Source organism: Alligator sinensis, unplaced genomic scaffold, assembly GCF_000455745.1.
Source record: "Alligator sinensis unplaced genomic scaffold, ASM45574v1 scaffold395_1, whole genome shotgun sequence".
Taxonomy (NCBI): domain Eukaryota; kingdom Metazoa; phylum Chordata; order Crocodylia; family Alligatoridae; genus Alligator; species Alligator sinensis.
This window is the reverse complement of record NW_005842232.1, coordinates 360316-383771: the sequence shown is the minus strand read 5'-3', so window position 1 is coordinate 383771 and position 23456 is coordinate 360316. Positions and strand designations below refer to the sequence as shown.

Genomic DNA, 23456 nt, shown 5'->3' with positions numbered 1-23456 from the left:
GCCTGTGACCAGCCCCTTTGTATCCTGAGAATATCAGCAAAAGTTGCACTCTTCCATCCTCCTGTTTTCTGTCTGTTTTATCAAAAACAGGAAAGTAACTACTATTGTCACACTGATTACCTCAAAATTCATCAACAGAATCAACCCGTTCTTCCATACTAAAAGGATTGCTTGTTAGAACAGGATTTAACTAAATTTGTTTTGCATAACCAGCCTATTTCATTTTGTAAGTACCCTGTTTTGTTTTGTATCCTTTTTCTGTTGTGCACCCTACTCAAAAATATTTCAGACTTTGACATCAATCTTCAAGCATGTTTCCCAAGAGACTAAGCAGGTCTCCAGACTTGAAATCCAGAACCATGTTTACTTGTTTAATGTTGTACAGTGACTGGATCACATTAACACACAGGCAGTCCTCGACTTACAATGTTTCGAGTTACAAAGTTTTGTTTCATTTCGTTTCACACTTACAATATTTATAAATTGACACCCTGTTTCAATTTTATGATGTCAGTTTTGACTTTACAATGCTTGATCTGATGTGACAGCATGCCAGTGAACAGGTTCGCTGAATCTCTCATCTCCCTGGAGAACATCTGTCCTTGGACACTTTCTTTACGAATGTTCAGGGACCTGCAGCCAAGACTCCTGAGAAGACTCCAGCCAAGAACCCTTCAAAAAATTCAACCAAGAGCCTTTCAAAAAGTCCAGCAATGTCACCTCAAATAAGTCCTTCCAAATCAATACGATTGCTATTTACAGTATAAATACATTAATGTAGCTATATTACCCATCTATAACTGATTGAGTACAAAATACTGGGGTATTTTTAGCGAAAATAGGGTATCAGGCCTTGCTTCAGGAACCAACCCCCCATTTATAATATTGTTTCTTATGAGAAAATTGGTTCCGAGTTCAACATTTCGACTTAAGACATGGTTTTCAGGAACCAATTGTGTCGTAAGTCTGAGGACTGCCTGTATTTGACTTTCTGGGATCATTTTTGCTATCAAAATTAACAGAATACTGATTCCATAGAAATAGCATGTGAAAGCCATTGGAGAAAAAACAATCCCTTATTAATGACTTTCTAACCAGGTTGTATTGGATTCAAGCATGAATCACTGGGGTGAAGTGCTATGGCCTGTAATATATTGAAGGTCCAACTAAATCACAAAGATCCCTTTCAGCCTTAAGATCCCTGAATCCACTTCTCCTTGCACATCATTAAACCTGTGCTTCAGTCAAAAAAGTGTCTCACAACTCTGTTTAGATTAAGTACTTTTATTTTTTTTTAAATACACAGAAGTATATCTCAGTTACTGTTACAAGAAGAACTACTGTTGATATTACTCTGTTTAATTTCTTATGAGGGCACTTCAGAAGAAAATGAGTTGTATATGTAGGCCAAGAAACAAGCAACTTCCTTTGTTTTACTGTGAAATTAAAGTTTGCACCTGGTGGAAGCAGAGAGAGCTTCCTGCAAATATAAGTAATGAAAATGGGGTGTGTAAGGGAATCAGTTGAACCTTTTTTCTTTTGATGTGTTTCTGAGGTTTTGTTGGCATGTCTGAAGTTGCATGAATACACCAGATTAACTAGGCCAACAATGCAAATCCTAATGCAGACACATTAAATCATCTTAATCCCTACTTAAACCATCTTATTAGTTTGTGCCAGTAAATTACTAAATTGAAATAAACTGATTGAAGTGAGGTTCAATCAGTTAAGTGCATCTACATTAGACATTTGTGTTAGTTTAGCTAGATTAATTTGTTACTGTTTTAATTAATCTACTGAAATATTTTTTTTTCTAATAGAGACAAGACTTTTGTCTTAATCAGGGGGAAGTTCATATATTAGCAGCTTCCCACATCATTCTCTCCTTACTGAAATCTCTCTTGGAAACCCACTTCTTCCACAAGGCCTCCAGCAACTGAATCATACCCACATAACAACAGCACATCTCTCTCTTCTTGTTTTCTGTTTAGTTTCATCTGAGCTGTCTCTGGTTTAGATTTGAAACTCCAGCTTGTGTCAAAATTTAGCTATATCAGTGGTGCTCAACCTTTAGGCCCCACAAGCCATATGAATGGCAAGGGGCTGGTCAGTGGGCTAGATCAGACCCTGCAGACCAGGATTGGGCTCCAGGGCCTCATACCTCCTCTTGTCCAGCCCCATGCACTGAGATCAGGGCCCCACACTGCCTCCACCTGGCCCCACACACCAGGATTGGGCCCCACACTGCCCTGCATGCCCTATCTTGTGCATAGGGCCACAGCCTTCAAGGCTCCCCACATATCCATGGAGAACCTTGCAGGCCAAAAGACCTGGCACCAGGCACCAGATCTGTGCACAGGCCAGGAGTTGAGCACATGTGATCTATGTTGTTTTCAGCTGTCCAGTGTACACCCCCTAAGGAAATGGCTCATGTTTTCTAGTGTGTTCAGTGCTTTACAAGAGGTGCTTCCAACTCCCAAGGTCAAATTCTGATAGTCATAGCCATGCTGAAGAACACCTTTCTCCATGAAAAGCCTCACTGATTTCATCAGGACTGCTTGCAAAATATAAGAAAGGTCCTTAACAGATAAACAGATAATGGCAATGGAATAGTAGTGATAGGCAAAAGACACTACTGCGCAGTATCATTGCCGGGCACTAACCATGACACAACACTACTGTGCAGTAGGGCTGCGTGAAGCTTCAGTTGCTGATTCAATTCAGCGGAGATTCAGTCTAATTCAGCAGCCACATCTCCAAATCTGAATCAAATCAGGAGACCCTTTAATCTCTCCGAATTGATTCAGTGTTCCGAATTGATTTGGAGAGATTCAGAGTGATTCAACAATTCAGACATAGACACAGCTTTAAATGTTTTTTCTACATACCTCAAGGTACCAGGTGGCTTATGAATGCTGAGATGGTGGGGCAGATGGAGTGTCCCACAGGAGCGCGGGGGGGTCCCCAGTGCACTTGGCAGCGGACCCAAAAGTGGACCAGAAGTGCTGCTGCGGAGCACGCGGGGGACCCTGGCCCCCTTCCTGGCTCAGTGACTGGTGCCTCCTGGGTCTGGGGGGCACCTGGGGTCCCATTGTGGCTGATCACTGAGCCAGAGGGTCATGGGGGGGCCATCTGCTGGGCACGCAGGGGGCCCTCCTGCACTCCTGTGGGACGCTCCATCTGCCCCACCATCTCAGCATTCATAAGCCACCTGGTACCTTGAGGTATGTAGAAAAAACATTTAAAGCTGTGTCTATGGCTGAATCACTGATTCTCTGAATCAGTATCAAATCTTCAGATTCGGATTCAGCCACATTGAAACAGGACAGCGATCTCAATCAACAAAGCAAATCACTGTCCCCTGATTTGGGCCGGATCCGAATTTAATACGGCCTGTTTTGCATACACCTACTGTGCAGTAGAAATGACCTACTGCACAGTAGCTTGTTGCTACTGTGCAATAGCGTTGGGATGGTACTGCACAGTAATGCTGGTTACTGTGCAGTCATTTAGTGCTTTCTTATGCTTATGCAAGTACTAAATAACTGCACAGAAACAACTATGCAGTCCACCACTCATGTAGATGCAGGCTGTAAATTACAAAACCCAGCCTAGAAGTGGGGTACATATTCAAGTAGGGGAGGAAGAAGTGAGCTCTAGGCTGCTGAGCTGGATTGTCACCAATGCCTACAAAGTGACAGATGTGTAGGCTTACCCAAAGTATTTTACGAGGGCGGCAAGTATCATTTTGCAAGTTGAGACACCTAAATAACAATCTCTTCCACAAAACAAAAACATATTCTAAGTAAGTATATATCAGATTATACCACATTTTACAAAGCATTTGCTATCTTTAAGAACAGATACTGGATAAGTATCTGGCAGGACATGCCACCTACGTATCCTGTAGATCCATACCACCTCTCAACAGCGCTAGGGTGAAGGCTGCTCCCTCTGGGCTTACTACCTACCAAAACTGATGTAACAGAGCTGTGTGATACTGGGTGCCCAGCAACACAATTGCTGTTTTGGGAGAGCTTTTTGGTTCATGACTAGCACTCCATCAAAGCAGTCCCCTTATATCCATTCAACAAGGCAACATATGTGGAAGGGGGGTGGCGTGCTCCATTGTAGTACCCTCTAGCATGGTCCAGAGGTGACACAGACATGTCCTACAACAGGGGACCAAACCTTTTGGCATGTGTGGCACAAATCAGCTCTACACCCTCCCCAAAGGCCACTCTGACTCTGTTCCTCTGCCCAATCCACTACTCTGCTTTATGCTCTGTACTCTATATTCCCTGGCTGATTTCCTGCTCTGCTCTCTGCTTTCTTCCCTATCTGCTGCTGTGTCCTTTCCTTGATCTGTTATGTGCTACACACAGAAGCTACCTATGTGCCACAGACTGGCCACCTACAAGATGCTTGCCTAGTGTCTAAAAATAGTAGGACCTGTGTAAAATGTGATAAAATCTGGTATGTACTGACTCAGAACATGCTTATGTTTGAAGAGATTGATTAATCATTTTCTGCATCTGCAAAATACTTGCCTCTTTTGTAAAGTATTTTGGGTGGATACACCTACATTACTGTCTCTGTGCAGGTAATGGTGATAATCCAACCTCAGCAGCACAAAGCTCACTCCTGAATATTTACCCAGCTTCAAAGACATGTTTTGCAATATGTCTGGAGCTCTATGCTGCTAAAAATACATTGTTACCAGTACTTGAGCCAGCTAGGTATTAGGGCTGTGCAAAATTTCGCCAACTGTTTTATTTCAAAGCTGTTTCGACATGTTTCGAGTTCAAAACAGTGAAATTGAAACAAAACAAAAGGCTTCAAAACAGCTTCGAAACAAGGGCACTCGAAATGTTTGGAAACTTTCCAAACATTTCGAGTTTCAAATCCCAGCTTGCTTGCAGCTAAACAGAAACTAAGGAGAGGAAGCGGGAAAGGACTGCTCTGATGCCGTTGAAACTCCAGTGGCACCCTGCTGAAACCCAACATGCAGATCTGGGGGCCTGTGTCCCCCAGGAAGAGCTGGGGAAATGGTCAGAAAGCTGGGGAATCAAACCAGGAGCTAGGGGAATGGTCAGGTCCTGGAACATTCCCTAGTTCCCGGTTGGATTCTCCAGCTCCTTGATCTTTCCCCCAGCTCTCTGATCATTTCCCCAACTCTTCCCACAGCCTGCGCCTAGCACCGGGAGAGACTGATGCTGCCACTGGCCCCAGGGAGCAGCAGCAGCCTCCTGTCATCCACCGCACAGATCTGGGGGCCTTGAACCTCCCAGGTGGAGCCTGTCACAGTCCTGCAGCCCTCCTGAGGCCCCCAGATCTGCATGTGGGATGACAGCAGGCTGCTGCTTTCGGCAAGTGATAAGTTTTGCTTTGAACAGTTTGAGGTACAGTTTCCCAGGAAACCCTTCACTTATCTCCTTGAAACTTGGCAAGCTTCAAGCCCTCAGAAGGGGATACCATCCCTGCAATTTTCTTCCAAATTAGGCAAGAAATGACAAAGATATAGGCATTTTCATGATTCCCCATTATATAGCCTATGGGCAAAACGTCAAAACGCATCGAAACAGTGTCGAAACAGCAAAACAGCTTTGACTAAATAAAATGGAACAGCACTTTGCAATAGTGAAATGAAACACTGTCCCCTTGAAATGGTGAAACGGAAGTCAAAACGAAACAGCTGTTTCGCACAGCCCCAGTAGGTACGTCTGCATTACAGTCACTGTCTGCAATGTAGACATACCCTTTGAGATCTGCTGCAGAAAAGCACAATATAGGAGCGATGTTATTATTTTTTCAAGAATATACATGCACATGAGTGTAATTTTTGTACAATTCATACAAGCTTCTTGTGTTACCTTAGACAAACTACTTAAACTATCCTGTGCTTCAGTTCTTTCCTGTTAAAAGATGTCTATAGTTTTCTACTTCACAGGATTATTACAAAAAAAAAAATCTATTAGTGACTGCACAGAAGTCAGAAATGATCATAATTGGTATTACTGAGAACCCGGGGTCACCCAATGCACCAGTAAGGAGTCTTTCTATGCCTGTGTTGAAGTTAGTGAAAATGTTACCAGTTACTTTCTTATTGGCTAGTGGACTATTGCTACATTGTTGACAACTGATACTGCTGTCTTTTACAGGAAAGGCACCTACAAATGACGAGCTATTTGTGTTGACAGGAAGAAGTTAAAGGGTGGAAACTAAGGTGTTACCCACAATTTGAAGGACCTGCATGTTTCAGGTGGGGGTGGTGGATGCCACATTCTTCTGGGCTAACTGTTCAACATGGGGATGCTTTTTTGCCACATTGCCATTGTTGACAATGTATAGCAAACTTGAATTTGTCTGGGCTAGAAGACTTGAATTATACCCAAATGGCACACCCAGCTCCAACGGGCTGCCTGTCACCATGTTCTTTGCAAAGCTGTCAGTGGCAGTATGTTGGCTTAGACATAGACTGTTTTGTAAAAAGAAATACACTGGTGGGAAATTAGGTCTAGACAAAACTACAACGTTGCATTTATATAACCTCTGTCACTAGAGCAGATTCAGTATTAGATTGGTGTTTAACTCATTAGTTACCAATAGGCATTACACAATTATCTCCAGACCCTCAAAACTATTTGGATATTGCAGTTCCCAGTTGCAAGGTACACTGCCATGTAGGCCAGTCCAGAGCTTTCCTCCCAGGAGCTAGAAGATGTCTGTACAATCCAGCTTCCGGGCTATTTTTCTATGACGAAACATTTCTTCTCCTAGAAATGAATATCTGTACACAGCCTAGATGTGTTCTGGACATGCTTAAGGATTTAGGTTCTGACCGTGAACTGAGTTGGGAAAATGTTTATTTTGTGAATCTTTCTTTGGGGTCTCAAGGATTTTTACTTCAATTAGAGCTATGAGCAATTCATTAACAGTAGGGTGGCTTTATATTGAATAGTCTAAGAAACGTCACAGGTTTACAAGCTTCACACAAGATACTGAAGAAATGTTAGAACTGTGGCATTATTACAAAGCAGCATGTAACACTGGAAAAGTGTCTTTGATAATAAATCAAGCATTTGTCATATACAGTGAGTGAATATCACAGTGCCAGTGATAGTATTTCTTTTAAAAGACTTATTTTTTATGGCTGGGACAATGTTTACTCCTTTAGAAAAATTTTCATGTGATTTCACCCCCCAGCTAAAAAAAATAATAATTTCATGTGACCCTCCCCCTTCTTCTCCCCCCAGCTAAAAAAAAAAAAAAGAGAAAAAATCACTAGTGAAAAAAAGGAAGTAGGTGTTGCAATACAGTCTATGAGCTCTTATCATACCACTGCAACAAAAGATTCATTCACTCAGACAGCAATGTTTCAGGTAATCGGATGTTGTTGATATTCAGGTAAGATATTAATCTTTTGGCAATAAGTACCTTATAGAAGTAATACTTATTCCTCCTCCTATAATCAAGCAATAAATGCTGGGAATGTTTGATTCACAGTGCTAGATTGTAAATGTTCAAGTGATTACTATTTTTTGTATTTCAGTACAAAAAGCCATATCCTAAGGTCCTTACTCAGAACTTTTTATACTGTTCTTGATCAGGCAGACTCCCCTTGAAATCAAATGGTTTTTGCTAAAAACCACTGCTTGAGGATATAGCATCTTTGGATTTGGTCCACAGAATGCAAAATATTTGCTTTTACTCATGCAACATAAATTCTATAGGTATGTACTTGTTCTTGCGAGTACTATGACATACGTGTACACATAAACAGTAATTCAAGCACTTGTTGAGCTCCTGTGGGATGTACAGGATTTCTAGTGATCTGTACGTATCATGGGATTTTTTTTTTTTACTGTGCATGCCCACCAGAAACTTCCATATGTACTGAGTTATGTGCAGGTACTCTAAATCCGTGCTCCTCAGCTGTATGGTCTGTGGCCAGCATCTTGCTCAAGAGACCCTCTACTATTCTTTAGGGCCACAGGACACCTTGTTTTACATCTTATATTCAGGTTGCCAAGGAGAACAAAGTATGATGTTGCCTGAAGTTCCTTACTGTGATTCATATTGTTGCCAATGGGCCTGCCAAAGTTGGGAACCACTAGTTTAAATAAAGCACAGTGTTCAAAATTTGTGGTTCTTTTAAACATCAAAAAGAACAAACTATTTTTGTTTGCTTGCACTGATCCAGTTCATTACTAAGTAACTGTTATATATCCCAGGTAATGCAGCACTGCCACATCATTGCTGTTATTCATTTCACTGACTGAACAGGCATTAAAGGATTAAAATGCAGTATTATTTTTAATGTTTTTTAATAATTTTACAGTGTTTAAAATGATATGAATACTTTGTGTGTGTATGTAGTACTTATGCCATTTTGGGGTACCATAAAATAATAAAATACAATTATTAAATATTACTTTTATATGATTAGTATATCATAATCAAGTGTGCTGATGCATATTCATTGCTATATATTAATATAATTAAGACAAGTGTTAGAATGTTCAAAACTGTTTAGTGATCAACAAAGATCACAAAAAATAATGCTGCTGTTAATCTCAGACATTGCAGAAGTTTCTTTTGGGTTTCCAGAATCCTGAGAGTTTTCTCTGTGATCCTTCAGCTTATTGTCCTCACTCTATCCAGTAAAACCAAGCTCACTAGACTTGAGAGCATATAACAGTAGGGTCTTGTCCTGTTCCAGCTGAACTTAGTAGCAAACCCTCCCTGAATGTAATGAGAGGAGAATCAGACAGGTCATTTCAGATTTTCTAGTGAGCTCTTAGTTCTCCTTTAGCAAATTAAGTCTTTTTAGTCCTTTGTCATGTGTAAATACAAATTTTATTTTACGTGATACTGAATAACTTTGAAAGGAGTTCCCTTTTAAAAAGTTGCAGAAGCTTGGAGAATCACTTTCAGCTATTTAGAATCCAGGAAAATAAAATGTGTTCAAAGTGTTCCTTCCAATCAAAGGTTGTTGTAAATGATTTTTTTCAGTTGACCAGATGCTGCATAAATCTGTTTGGCCTCTGGCCTCCTGCATCTATTTGCCCCCTCAGGAGGATTACTTGTTAGTTTAAATTAATCCACATTAGGCCACAGAACTTTTATTGTGTTTTCCTTGAGTTTCTATTATTCTTTTGAGAAGGCGACTGACAAATTATACAAAAAAGTCAGAAGCTTTCTCTAGAATCTTTACTTTGGCATAGGACTGAAGAAGGTTCTGATATTCAATTTGAGGGTATTCTCTTATTTTCTGAGCATTTCAGTGTCTCAATCTGGTCTTTTTACTTTTTAGCATGAGTAGGTATTTCCTAATAAAAATCTGTGAATCATAGATTTGTTTCTATAAAAAAGTGTCCCCCCTTTTTTTTCCATTCAGTTGGGGGGGGGGAGGGGTTAAAACATGGAGTGTGTATTATCACACATACATATATGGTGTGCTTGTATTTTGCTTCTTCCAGTTTATGCCCAGCAGGTACTTGTTTGATTTTTATTCTGAAAATTGTTTCAAACTATACACTGGAAATGTGAATAGCTTAAGTAGCAAGGGACCGAGCCAGGGAATTCCCAGTTCTGCTGTCAATGCCTCAAAGAGGAAGAATCAATCAGGCAATCAAACCAGGCAACTCTCTGGAAGTTTTTGGCCCACGGTTTCCTTGGGAAATGATGATTTATTCAACTCAAAGTATTTTTCTGGAACCATCTTCAGTTTGATAGATTTTCATTGAATCCAAGTTCTAATAAAACTCTACAGGGATTCTTTCAGACTGCCCCAGGGCCAGAAACACTCATACCTCTTAGTTAGTGCAACTGGTGGGGCTGCTCTAGGGTGATAGATGCTGGACTCCCGAGGTGGTCCACCTGGTGTTTGGTCTGTGCTGGAGCCTCGAGGTAGTGGGATGGCCATGGAGCCAAAGACCCTTGAAGGCAATCACTTCTCTGAAGTAGAAAGCTTGGCCAAGGCTCCCAAGATCCTTGCTGTGCAGCCAAAAGTCTGGAAGCCTTGGGAGTCCCAGCTCTGCCCAGGGCTTACACCACCTAGCTCCATCAGGGAATGTGGAAGCCCTGAAGATAGCAGTGGAGCCAGGCAGCTGGAGGTAGGAACTTCAGGTTTCCTCCTGTAGGACCTGGACTCAGAGCTTGAGCTTGTCATTTTGGGGAAGTCCACAGGGCAGGAGCCACAGATCCTGAGTGCCTCAGCAGTCTCATGGACAGGGATCCTGGTTTTATCTGATTTTCAAAAATCCCCAATTTTTGGTTTAAAAAGTAACCCCAAATCCACATTTTCCCATGATTTAAATGGAACACCACTAATATATAGATATGTATATAGTGGCATTTTATTTTGATCATGGCAAAATGTGGGTTACTTTGTTTTTAACCGAAAATTGCGGATTTTTTTAACTCAGAAAAAACCAGGATCCCTGCTCATGAATCTGACAATCCTGTTAATTTAAAGGCTCTAGTAGAAGTGAAAATGACAGTATAACCACGTCACCCAACTGCAGCAGAGACTGAGGAGCTCTTTATTTTAAGGAACACTTTGTTTCAGTAATTCCAATATGAGCTTTTCTCAGAATTTCCTCTTTGTGGGAAATTTTAAAAAGTGTTTTTGTTCAGTCTGATTGTAAAGAAACCAGATTGAAAAAGTAACACAAAATTTCCCAGCAACTTTCCAAGCCAGCTCTGCTGAGGTCATACTTTAGATTCTAGTGCAACACAAAGCCAGTGACTCGGCCCTCAGAGGAAGAGAATCAGAATCAATGTGGGACATGATCCTTTGCTTTCCTTTTTCGAAATAGCAAGGGTTCACTTCACTGGACATAGTGGATTTTGTGCATGTCTGTGGCTGATTTTTGCAGGATAAATGTGCTGGGACTTCATATCATCAAAACAACTGAATTTGGGATTTTCCTAAAAGAGGGAGCAGAGGAATCTACCAATTAAATGAGATGGAGCAGGTAATAATGGCCAAAAATAACATCAATACTTGTTTTCCTTCATTTCAGGGACCCAGGTGTTAGCGACTCTTTCCAGTATGTTATAGAAGTATATTCTGTGTTTTGATGAAAGCAAAACTCTTTGAAGTGTCTACTCATAAGGAAGAAATTAGAGCAACTAATTTATAATAGCATATGTCTATTTAAATACAGCAATCAAATATTGTATGATTTTGTAGTGTGTTAGGAATAGCTTAACATGAAGTGAACACTTGTTCACAAACATGTATGCATCTCTGATTCAGTTAGTCTATAAGGTGCATCTCTAGCCTGTCTTCATTACAAACTATGGAATGTGCACATATACTATTGTGTAATTTAATCAGGGATTAAAGTGACCTAGCAGGTCATTTCAGGATCAAAATTCTAGGTATCAGGCTGTCTTCACTAGAAGAAAGGTGAAATAGCTATCTTGACCAAGTTATCTCAATGTAAAGTCCTAATGGAGAGAAAGAAGTGGTTGTTTTTACCTGAATATATTTAACCAAGGTCAGCATTAAGTAGGGCCCAACTCAGGTGGATTTAGCAAGTTAAAAATGATTTGTGCCTTGTCTCCTCTAGAGGAGTTTATACCACAAAAAGAGGTGTTTTCTCAGTAGAGACAAATTCTCAACTGTGAATCGAGAGTGTACTATATATGGAAGCAAGTGGACTTCACATTCGTCATCATAGTGATTCTCCATCCACTTCATATCTTATACATGTGTATGAAGCGGATGTGAATTCTATTAAATAATGTGGTATACTCACTTTGTAGAGTATACCACTACAGTGGCTTGGCTTCACTTGGAAAAAAGTTACACTGGTTTAACTACATTGATTTTTTTAATTGATCTAAATAAACTGGTGCAAGCCATTTATGCAGACATGCTTAAATTAGCTTGAAACTAGTTTGAAACTGGTTTAAGGTGGGAGGCTAGGTCAGGGGTTTCTATCAATTTAAACTGGTCAATTATACATACATTTAGTAGTGCAGCTCTTTTAGTATGAATAGGTATTTCCTAATAAAAATTTGTGAACTGTAGGCCATGTCCACATGAGCATGGACAGTTGTTTCCCCAGGGACAAGCAGCAGTGGCATAGCAGGGTACCCTGGGCAGGGTAGGGGAGCCTGGGGCCAGCAGCTGGGTAACCGCTGCAGGAACTAAAGCCAGGCCAGCAGCTGGAGTGTGGCTCAAGCTGGTCACGCCCTGGTTTGGGTGGCGCATGCTGCCGCCACGTGTACCACCCCTTTTTTTTTGTGTGGGTTTTTTTTTGACCCTGGGATCTCCTGGGTTCACAAAATCCCCCCGAACTACAAGGTAGCAGCACAGGGAATGACTGAATGTGCAAAGTGTGGCACCACAGATGGGTCTGCAGCACCACATACCACACGTCTGTGCTCATCTGGATGCGACCATAAATTTGTTTCTATAACAAGGTGTCCCTTAAGGCCCTGAAGGGGTTTGACAGGGCATCTGGGAAGGAGTTTGTGTGAATTGTTTTTGGGAATAGTGGAGCCACCCTTGTGTAGCTGAAAGGATGACTAAGGGTAGATTATCTTGCAATAGAGAGTATTTTGCAATTATCTAGTTCTGCTTTTCTCTATGGCACACAGGTGACGTACAGCAGAGAAGTTTCCTAAGAGCACTTTCTGTTCTTGTCAGCAAAAAACATGCAGCAAGAGGAGAGGCAAACTACACCCTTTCTCCTGCACATGAAATAGGGTTACAAGTTTAATCATGGAATCAACATAATGTAATGGGGCATTAGATCTTTTCATCTCCATACTGCATGTAAGGCCCTATTTACTCCATCTTCTATGGCTATTCCTGACAGTATACTTTTAATGGTTTATTATTGGTCCATGCATTCATGCTAGGGGTAAAACAAGGTTTTCATTACAAGCCAAGTTTTGAATAAAGGTTTACACCCACCAGGATTCTCAGAGTCCAGCAAAAGCAGGGTTTTACTTTCCAGCTTCCAGGGAAGTTTACTGGAAAGAATGGCCTAGAATTGCAGACAGACCTCAGTCCACCAGTCCTGTGAGTCTGAACGTGACTTGGCACAGTTTCTCTCATCACAAGACCTCTGCAGAAGACCTCTTAGTCAGAACAGTCATTTTTTATTCTGGATCCTCTGTTCTCCAACACTTCTTTTGAATGGCTTTCCTTTGACGGGAGGACTTGTCAGGACTAACCTCAAAGCCTGACAGCTTGTCCAGCTCCACTGTAAGGCAGATACTTTGCTGCCTACACAAAGAAACTCAGTAATCCTTTAATGTCCTTTCTAGAGGCCAGGTATTGCCACTGTAGAATGAAAGCAATTGTTCTTTCTGCTGACCAAAACTGGCAACTCTTTCATTACCAAAGAAGATGCCAGAAGCTCTCCCACTTATTCTTGGAAGGCATAAACCTTTCAAGATTGGAGTTTAAATGCTATTTCCACATCAGCATTGTATTCAGTCCAGAACTGAGGGTGGGAATGAGATATGTATTTACAGTTATTAAATGACTAATACAGAAAAGTTCTCTTTGAACACTATTGTAAAACCCCACAGAGAAGGGCAACAAAAGAGAAACCAACCATAGAATGTACCTTGTCATAGTGGTTTTTGCCTGTACTACAAAAGAGAATTAACTAGACATTCTTATATCAGGAGCAGTTTTGGCATAATATGAATTTTCTTTGAAACCACGAGTTCGCTGTATTGGTTGGACATTCTGTTTTCAGCCATTGTAGAAATCTTACAGGTGCTGCTGTTATATGGTCATAATAGCACCATCTATTGCTAGATATGGTCATAATAGCACTGCCTATTGCTAGATATACAGGGTTCCAGTTTTCCCTTTGATTAAAATAGAAAATTGCCAAATCCAAACTGAGTGGTAGTTGAGTTTCTATTTTCCTGGACAACCAGTTCTGGTGGCCCCTAGGCAGTAGGCCTGTGCGAGTAGGCAGCTATTCGATCTGGCTTCAGATCAAGCCACTTCAGATGCCAGCAGTGCGATTCAGAGCTCCAGACGGGGTTCCCACTTCAATCCGGCCGAAGCGACTCCAGAGCTTTGGAGCTGCCTCGGAGATACGGCCATAGGGTATAATGGGGAATCAATTAAATATCTATAACTTTGTTGTTTTTTGTCTGATTTAGATGAAACTTGCAGAACTGGTAGCCTCTTCTGAGATCATGACATCTGCCAAGTTTCAAGAAGATCAGTGCAGGGGTTCAGGAGAAACTGCACCCCAAATTTTTGAAAGCAAAACTCATGTCACTTGTATGTGTTACAACACAGGGGGGTCCAAACTGCAGGAGTGGTAGCCCCTGCTTAAGCCACAAAACCTTCCAAGTTTCAAGGTGATAGGTGCAGGGTTTTGGGGGAAACTGCACCCCAAATTCATGAAAACAAAACTCATGTCATGTGTGTAATACCACAGGGGGGTGAAAACTGCAGGGGTAGTAGCCCCTGGTGAGGCCACAAATCCTGCCAAGTTTCAAGAAGATAAGTGCAGGGGTTTGGGGGGAACTGCACTTCAAGCTGCTGACAGGCAAAACTCGTGACATGGGTGACACTATGTGTGTTAAGGCACAGCAGGGTGAAAGCTGCAGGTATGGTAGCCCCTGCTGAGGCCATGAAGCCTGCCAGCTGTCGAGGAGAATGGTGCAGGGCTTCTGAGTTATGGGTTCCTGCACCCCTAGCTGCTGACAGGCAAAACTCGTGACATGGGTGCTTGTGCAACTGTCTGTCTTGGGCCACTGGGGGTTAACTACTACAGGCTTGGCTGCTAAGCTACTGTGTTACCAGTTACCAATTAATCATGATTCGCTCAGGGACCAGCTCAATACACAGTACCTAGCTACTACATAATGAGCTAACAAGCATGAGTTAACACCTACAAAACCACAGACTAAGGAGAGGAAATAATCAATACAGACAATCTACTGCCCCAAGACAGAGACAGTCAGTTGCACAAGCACCCATGTTATGAGTTTTGTCTGTCAGCAGCTAAGGATGCAGGGCCCCAGAACACCCCTGCACCGAGCTCCTTGACAGCTGGCAGGCTTCGTGGCCTCAGCTGGGGCTAGCAGGCCTGCAGCTTTCATCCTGCTGTGCCTTAACACACACAGTGTCACCCATGTCACGAGTTTTGCCTGTCAGCAGCCAGAGGTGCAGGGCCCCAAAAGCCAGACTCCCCCTGCACCTATCTCCCTGACAGCTGGCAGGCTTTTGGGCCTCAGCAGGGGCCACCACCCCTGCAGTTTTCAACCCGCTGCGCCTTAACACACAGAGGGTCATCTATGTCACAAGTTTTGCCTGTCAGTAACTTGAAGTGCAGTTACCCCCAAGCTCCCAGGAGGAGTTATGGTGGTGACTTGATCTTAGTGCTAGCCACACTTTGCTTGAGGAAGGCATACTGTAGATAAGATGGAATGTAATCAAGTAACAAAAGATTGGATGGGAGCTTACGCCAGAGGCAGTTGAATTAATATTGAACAGGGAAAATTAAGTCTGATGTTTCCTAGTTTTTCAGTGCTGACTTTGCAACCTTCAAGTTCTTTTAATATAATTGTATATACAGTTGACTCTTGACTTCTTTCCAGGTTTTCCTGCCAATTTTAAACAAGTTATCTCATGGCCCGCAATTGTATGTTTCAGCTCCAGCATGGCATCTGCCTGAGAAGGATTTCTAGATATAATGAATCACATTCATATGTTCATTCCCCAGCCAGTGAATCTGCTTGAGGATTTAACTTTCGGATTACTTTTATCATATTTTTAATGTCTAATTCTGAAAGACAAGGTTCTTCTTCAGTGGTAGTGGTCCATGGATAAACTGAATGAGTTTCAGTTGCTGGGAGTTTTGTCCATTGATTTAGTGCAGAATCAATTTAACAGAATTTTTTGTGAAGGGAATTCTTGTTAGAACCTACTAAAGTTAGTATGGGTCTTCCATAGTATGACCTCTTCTGATTCATTTAATACAAGTTTATCAATATTTGGGGTCCTTTTGAAAGCTCCACCTCCTGGAATTACATGATTTTGTGAGAACTGCCACTTTTTTTTAAAAACCAGTTTCTAATCCATGTGAGTAAAGCTTGAAAACATGGACCCTGCTAAGGAAAATAAAGAAATCACAAAATATTTTTTTTAAATCTCAAGTCTTTTAAAGCAATCTCATGGTTTTTACATCAATCTAAGGATTTCTGAATTATTGTAACTGGTGATACTGTCTTCATCTAAAAATGTTTATCAAAACAGGCACAGAATATTGCTACCTAATTACCATCTTATTTCCCTGTTTTTTTATCTCTTATCTTAAAGAGAATTAAATAAACTAAACAATATTTCATGCCTGTGGCGGGCCAGTAGGGGGCGCTCCTGCATTGAGCCACCCACCTCCCTGCGCCCGACCACCTTCCAGGCTCCGAGTGCCTCCCTGGGGTACTTCCCATCTGGCCGACCCCTTCCCTAGAGCACACCCGCTAGCCTGGGGTTCCCGCTGCCACCATCCAAGGATCTGGACTCAATTCTGGCTCTGTGCACCTTGGAAAACACAGGCCGGATCGTCCAATGGGTACTAGACCCAATACAAGCACTTGGGGCACTTTCCCAAGTCAGGGGCTGATTAGGGAAGCCTCCCTTAGTCCGCAGACCTAAGGGGCCTCCTCGGCATAATTTAGACCCACCCCTCAATAAGTCTCCCACACCGGTCACAAAGGAGAACTTTATTGATTCAGGGGGTAGGGCGGAAACAGGGTAAAAGGTAGAACAATATCATAGAAATATCATAGGAATATCAGAGGAATCCTATAGAGCAAACCCGTGTGGCTGATGGTAGCCTTTTAAACACGCATCTGAGTTACTATAAGCTAAATATCTAGTCTGATCTCAAGCAGCTTACTCATTCGCATCATCCGGAGGTTGGAGTTTTCCTCTGGAGGCAGGTCACTCTTAGAGCATGCGGTTATGAAGAGAGAGCCAGTTTCAGATGGTGAAGCTCCTCTCCCAGTTTCAGATTCACCTGGATGACTGCATGGCTAAAGGCTCCCTTCTTCCTGGCCCGGGCCTTTTTATCACCTCTCTGACCTCAGCAGCCCGGTCCAATTGAAGCTGCCAATACTGGCCGCAAGCCAACCAATCTACCAAGCATCCCTGGCTACCTGGGCCCATGCGCAGGGCCGGGCTTTTTCCCCCCTGCCCAGGTGACCAGAGCATTTGTCATGTAGACAAGGTAGGGAGATCCCCGCCCTGAGGGATTCAACACCAGCCTCTCACGCTGGCAGAGACAGATCTCTGGAGAGGGGCACCGACGGTGGCATTTCTGCCACAATGCCTATGCCTCTGAAGTAGCAGTGGTTTCCAATGGAATTCAGGTTTTAAATGCATCCTAACTTGTGCACTAGCTGAAAGAAATTATTTAATGTTTGTGAGAACTTGAAAAACCCCCCAGCCTTTTCTGCTTCACTCTTTATCAGTATTCATCTAGGACTCACTCTATAATAAACTATCTGCATACCTTAAGCAAAGTTTTGTATCCAGATAAAAGATTGAGGGCCATTTTTAAAAGCAGTGTGCTCAATATGCTATCAACAGCATCTTTATATACTCAGTAGTTTTTATCATGCTTCATCTATCATTTGCCTTTTTGAGTGTTTCACTTTGGACCAATTCACACCTCAGGGGCTTGCCTTAACTGAAGTGTTAACTTGTGATATAATTTGAGCATTACACCTATCTTGATCCACATATGTACAAAAAAACCAAAACCCCACTATCCCAAGCTAATTGGCACTTTAAACTCAGCTAGTTGCCCAGCCAGGATGTTGGATGCTGGCTTTTAAATTAGCATTGCAATGAAGCTGGAGATGCTGGTTAGAGCATGAGTTAACAGTTTTCATCAGCTGCTAACCCAATGCCTCTACACTAACCATGACACCATTTGGTGAAACTAGGCTCGTATGAGTAGAGTAGCTTCAGCTACCTGTTGCAGTGAATACAAGACCTTAAAAAAATATATCCAAGTTACTTCCTTGCCTCTTAACAGTAGGAATTTACTGCTAGCCAAAATTTGGCCAGTGTGTGCATAAACAAGGCTATTAGCTCTTTCCCACACACCCACCTACCTCTGCACCAAAATTTGCAAAAAGTAAAGTGTAAGAAGTATTTTTTTCTCCCTCTCCCGCCTTGAGTCACAACCTAGCCAACCGTGTCTCACTGTCTCATGTGTAGAATATGCTAATATTATTTTCACAAAGTTACTATGGAGGTATGGCCAATTTCTTCATTGCCTCCTGACAGAGGTTGGGTGATGTTAAGAAGCTCATGAGACAAAACAATGGCAAGACAATCACAATTCCCTAAACAGCTCTTTCATTCTGTTCCAGCTGGCTCTGGCATAAATTAAAGTTATGAGGGAGCTTTAATGCATAACAGCTGCAAACACAGAACAAAGTGAAGTAATTAGCAGAGAGGCCACCCTGCTAATGTCTGTGAGATACTGAGTTACTACTGGTTATTGGAGTCACAGAAATAACCAACTGGATTTATCAAAAAAGTATTTACCACTGGTCGAGTAGATACATTGTAATTCTCACTCTGCTAATCCATAAGCACTCAGTGGGTTCACCTCATGTGTTAATAAACAACAAAGAGCCTAAGATGGCTGGTAGAAGGATATTTGCTTATATAGTAGGACATAATATAGCATAAAGAATGAAAACAGAGCTGTATCAGACCCTTATCAATGAATGAGGCAGGGTCTGTGATCCATTAGCCTTCCTTTTTTAAAAATGTATGTGTATTCAAATACGTTGCTTGATCAAGAGCATTGTTATCCTTTGAGTCTCCCAGCCACTTGTGGCACATAGTAAGGTCCCAGTTATTAGAGGGAATGGAAAATTGCTAAATTAAAAAAGAAGACAATATTGATATTTTGTATGCTGCTGTATGTGCCTACAGTTTGTAAACTGTTCAATGCCAGGGAAATGAGCACGCCAAATTAACACTCACAGCGGACAGCATAATTTCTAGGAGGAAATCAAAAGTGCAGGGCTCCTGCAGGTAAAACCATTATTAGTTGTTGTTATTATGATTTGGCTGCCAGGTTTACATTATCATTTAATTTTCATTCAAGATTTTATTAGTTATATTAAGTGAAAATGAACACTTGCATCATGTGTATTGCATATAATATGGGTGGTGTTCATTGGCGAATACTTGTGTTGAGCCATGCTGTTTACTAGACCACTGTGCTCCGTCCTATTCTAGTGCAGGCTAAGTCATCAAGAAGAAGAACTGAGCTCAAACAGTACCAACAGGTAGATCTTCAGCTGCTATAAATGGTCACTCCTTCATGAACTTCACAGGAGCTATGATAACATGCATCAGCTGGGGGTCTACTCCCCAAAACTTTTGATATTCATTTGCCCACTCATGGGTTTGCCCACTCATGGAAACTATATTAAACCCTTTCAGTATTAGGCACTGTTCCCAGATTTCAAATTACCCAGAGTCCTAGATACAGGGAACTGCTTCCAATAACTTCAGTAGGAGCAGAATTAGGCTTGTACTGTCTCTTCAATTTTGTATTTAAAAATAACCACATATGACTTCTGCGACAATTCCATCAGCCTTTTGTAGTTGTGAATATTTCAAAACACTATTATTGATAAAAAGACTTTTTTGAGGACCAATTGAATATTGTTTCAGAAGTCACCAGGTGGCACTGTTACTCATGGTCTCATATTCTTTTACCTGCCTTGGGGCACTGTTCAGACTATCAAGAAGACTTTGTGGGTATTAGTTTGTTGCACAGTTTTCTTCTAGGGTAAATGGAGGGAATGATAGTGAGCAGCAAGGGAGTTTGCACACTGCCTTTATCTATTTAATCAGCACCAGTGAGGCAGACACAGCATTATTTCCTGAAAGCAATGAATGGATGTGACTCTTAGACCCCTGAATGAAGAGATTGCATGAATGAGAATTTTCTCTCTCTTCTCCAGAGCTGATGTGTCCGGTATAAAATAGACTAATAAAATATCCAGGCTCTGTGTCTGTATGTTCTTCTCAAATAGGAAGTTGACTAACAAAATCCTAAAACCTGTAAAGGGGGCAAGAAAAAGGGCTACATTATTTTTGCCCCTGTGGCATATGCTTGTACTTTCTCTGACCCCAAGGCCTAGCTTCACAAGATGCTAAGTACGTTCAGATACCATAGACTTCAAGGAATGCTCAGCATTTTTTAGGATTCTGCCCTTGGCCTTGTGTCTTCATTGTATAATGTTGATAGCAGAGATGGTGAAATGTGAGTTACAAGTGCTCAGCACTCCTCATGATTCGACCTCTTGGGTTTAAAGTGCCATAGTTTTATTACAGGTTTAGACCCCATACTCAAAAAGGTAGTTCAAAATGGCTGCCTATACATGTGCTCGGGGGTAGGGGAGAACATTTTAGTTAAAGCAGTTCCCAGAGAGCCACTTTAATTAATATGCCACAATGTCACCTGAATTAAACCTCCACACATTTAAAAATGGCCGTTAAATGCTTTAACTAAAGCTCATTCAATGAACTTTACTTAAAGTACCCCCGCAGCCATTTTTGAACCTGTGGGGGCTTATACATGTGATGCTGCAGTGAGCTAGAGGGTTCTAATTAGAACGCAGAGTAGACTCGATTAATCAAATCCGCTCCACTCTGATGCATTCTAGTTAAATCCCATTGAAGGTAAGCATCCAACATTTATAAAGTACCCCTTGACTAAGGACCCCATTATCCTAAAACAATGCAAAATGCATATGGATACAGTAAGGTAAGTTTGACACATTCTAACTCAGTGGTGGCCAAACCTTTGACAGGCGTGCCACAAATTAACCCCACACTCTCCCCGAGTGCCACTTCAATCATATATGAATTAATGAATTGGGGAAAGAAAAAAATCAAGACTTTTCTCATGTGTACATTTACTTGCTTTTAAAATAAAAAGGAAGATCATGTGCTATTTTTTTAAGGAAAAACACCCAGGTCTAATCTCAGTTCCATTTTCTTCTTATGAGGGAGAAGACGTCTGAAGCTTTTCCAGTTGCTCCAGTCAAGAGGAGATTACTGAATTGATCCTGTAAACATGTTGTCAAACTCCACAATAGAGATGCTGAACAACCAAATGCTCCAGACCACCTTGCCTGTCCTCTATCTTTTCATTTTTTCCATCAGCATTCCTCTCAATTCAATATCCTTGTGGTTCCTCTGTCATTACTCAAGACCTTGGTCTTCTGCCATTGTGTTTGCCATTAACTTAACAATTGCAGACTTGTTGTACAGTATCCTCCTACCTTTTCAAGCTATCTACCATTTACAGGGAAATAACTGGCACTTTGGGCCGGTTTTATGTCAAGTTGTGACTGTGCTATTTTATGGGAACATGTATTGTTCCCTTTTAACCATGTCAAGTATCAGCTTTGAGCGTTACCTAGGAATTGTATGTCCATTGAGATACAAGAGAATGAGACCCATTAGAACAGCTCTCCTGACATGCATCATTATGTGGGCATTTGTTTTGCTACTGCAAATTCCACTCATGAAGACAGACCTAACCCTCAATGTTGATGAGCTGAAGATAGTCACTTGCTTTGATGTGCTGCCCAGAAAGATGTTGCCTTCCAAGAGTTATTTCATTGCTTATTTTGGCTCTCAAGTCCTTCTGTTCTATCTTGTGCCTTCACTGATTATGGGCTTCTGCTACACTGCAATCATCAGAACGCTTCTTACTTCCTCTTCCTCACAACTCACTGAAACTAAGAGGCATACAGTGTATTTGATAGTGGTGTTGCTTACAATATTTGTGGTGTGTTATGTGCCTAATATTGTTATAACAATCATGCATTTAGTCTATGCTGCCCAAGACAAGACTGTTTATGTGGAATATAAGCTTTCCCTGGCATTGAACAGCCTGAATTGCTGCTTTGACCCATTGGTTTACTATTTCTGTTCCAAAGAATTTCGACGGAAGATACGAAGGAAGATCTGCAGATGCTTGCCCGAGACGTCCAGTGAAAAGCAAAGTATGGCAATAACATTAAGAGAAATACAGTGAAGAGTTAAAAATGCCTTGGATCTGAAACAGAATGTACTATTCATTAGATAACGTTGTTGTCCAGAGAGCGAAGCAGCTGTTCCACTTTGGAACTTTACAGTACATGAAATAGAGAAAAAGTACCCCAGGGAGCTTCTTTGTCATAGCTAGCTTTATATTATTCTGAAAACAAATGGGGCATATACTATGGCTCAAGGTGCTTGGTGGGGAAAAAAACCCCCATATATCCCTTAGCTTAACCCCATATATCCCTTAGCTTAACAACATGGGACATAAATGATTTAATTAGTGATGCAAGAAAAAATGAGTGTAGGGGGCTTGCCCTCCCTTGGAACACATTTTTTGAAATACAGGAATATTTTTATATCCCATGTGTTTAATTCTGCTTTTCTGACTGAAAACAATAAAATAAATATCCAGTTTGGGGGGTGAAAGGGAGAGAAATACGTTGAGCCTGAAAAGATGCACATTGTTGTCAAAGGTGGGAGTGAAGAGGAATATAGTTTTGTAATAAAGAAAAGTAAAAAGACCTACAGCTTAATTTGTCCATGCAAATATTATTTCCTTTCTGCAATTGGTACTTACTCTGTTGGTATATTCAGCCTTGAAACATAATGCTCATGCTTTTTCAACAGCAGCACAGTATGTGCACTGAGGTGTGGTACCATAGGGCATTTATACACATACATTTGTCTGCTCCAATGCACCAGAGATACAGCACATCAGAGCAGACTCGATTCATTGATTCTGCTCCTCATGCAAGCTAATGCGCTGTGCTGCATGGATTTGTATAAATGGCGAAATGCACATCAGCACAGAGAAAGTGGTGGCGGTGCACTTTTGCACTAAAACACTTTTGATGCATTTTAGTTCAAAAGTGTGCTGCTGCCATTTTCTCAGCACTGACACGTGTTTCACCATTTATACCAATGCACATGTCGCAGTGCCAGGCACTTTTAAAAGTGCCTGGTGCTGTGGCACAAGCACGTGTACAAATGCCCATAGTGGTTAAAGTATCTTGCTACACCTCCAGAGGTGTGAGACCACCCTGTGTCTGTATTTGTACTGAATGCTGCTCCCATAATCAATCCAGCTGTAAACCAGTGCTGGGTTGTTCAAGCTGGGGAGTCATAGGTGGCTAGATACAATGTTAACTACACCATTCCCTGAGGGGCTACTGGTTTAAAAAACTCATGTACTTAATCATATACCTTAAGAACTTCTGTTAACCTAGGCTGCTGAGCCACCTACCCTCAGGCAAACCTACCAGAGTCAGGCTCAGGCCTTTCAGCCTGCTGATACACACCAAAATTGGCCAACATGCCCATTTGCCATCACAACTCACAGGTTGGCTCTAAGCTCCCCTCC

At 41.6% G+C, this 23456-nt stretch overlaps 1 protein-coding gene across 3 annotated transcripts; it reads left to right on the top strand.

The window, feature by feature from the left end:
- The first annotated feature begins 7328 nt into the window (after positions 1–7328).
- On the top strand, positions 7329–22613 carry LOC102367876 (P2Y purinoceptor 8-like). Of its 3 annotated transcripts, XM_006027318.3 has the most exons (3): positions 7381–7407; positions 10884–10982; positions 21052–22613. In XM_006027318.3, exon 3 carries the CDS (start codon positions 21120–21122, stop codon positions 22086–22088), a length of 969 nt encoding a protein of 322 aa, XP_006027380.1. In that variant the 5' UTR covers positions 7381–7407; positions 10884–10982; positions 21052–21119; the 3' UTR covers positions 22089–22613. The 3 variants fall into 3 exon arrangements, with proteins under 3 accessions (XP_014377106.1, XP_025064290.1, XP_006027380.1); XM_014521620.2 differs by lacking the exon at positions 10884–10982 and having other exon boundaries at positions 7329–7407; XM_025208505.1 differs by lacking the exon at positions 10884–10982 and having other exon boundaries at positions 7371–7407; positions 21059–22613.
- The last annotated feature ends 843 nt before the right edge of the window (positions 22614–23456 follow it).

Bases quoted from the DNA above. Each gene is read 5' to 3' on its own strand.
- LOC102367876 (XM_014521620.2), top strand. From the start codon at position 21,120: ATGTTGTCAAACTCCACAATAGAGATGCTGAACAACCAAATGCTCCAG.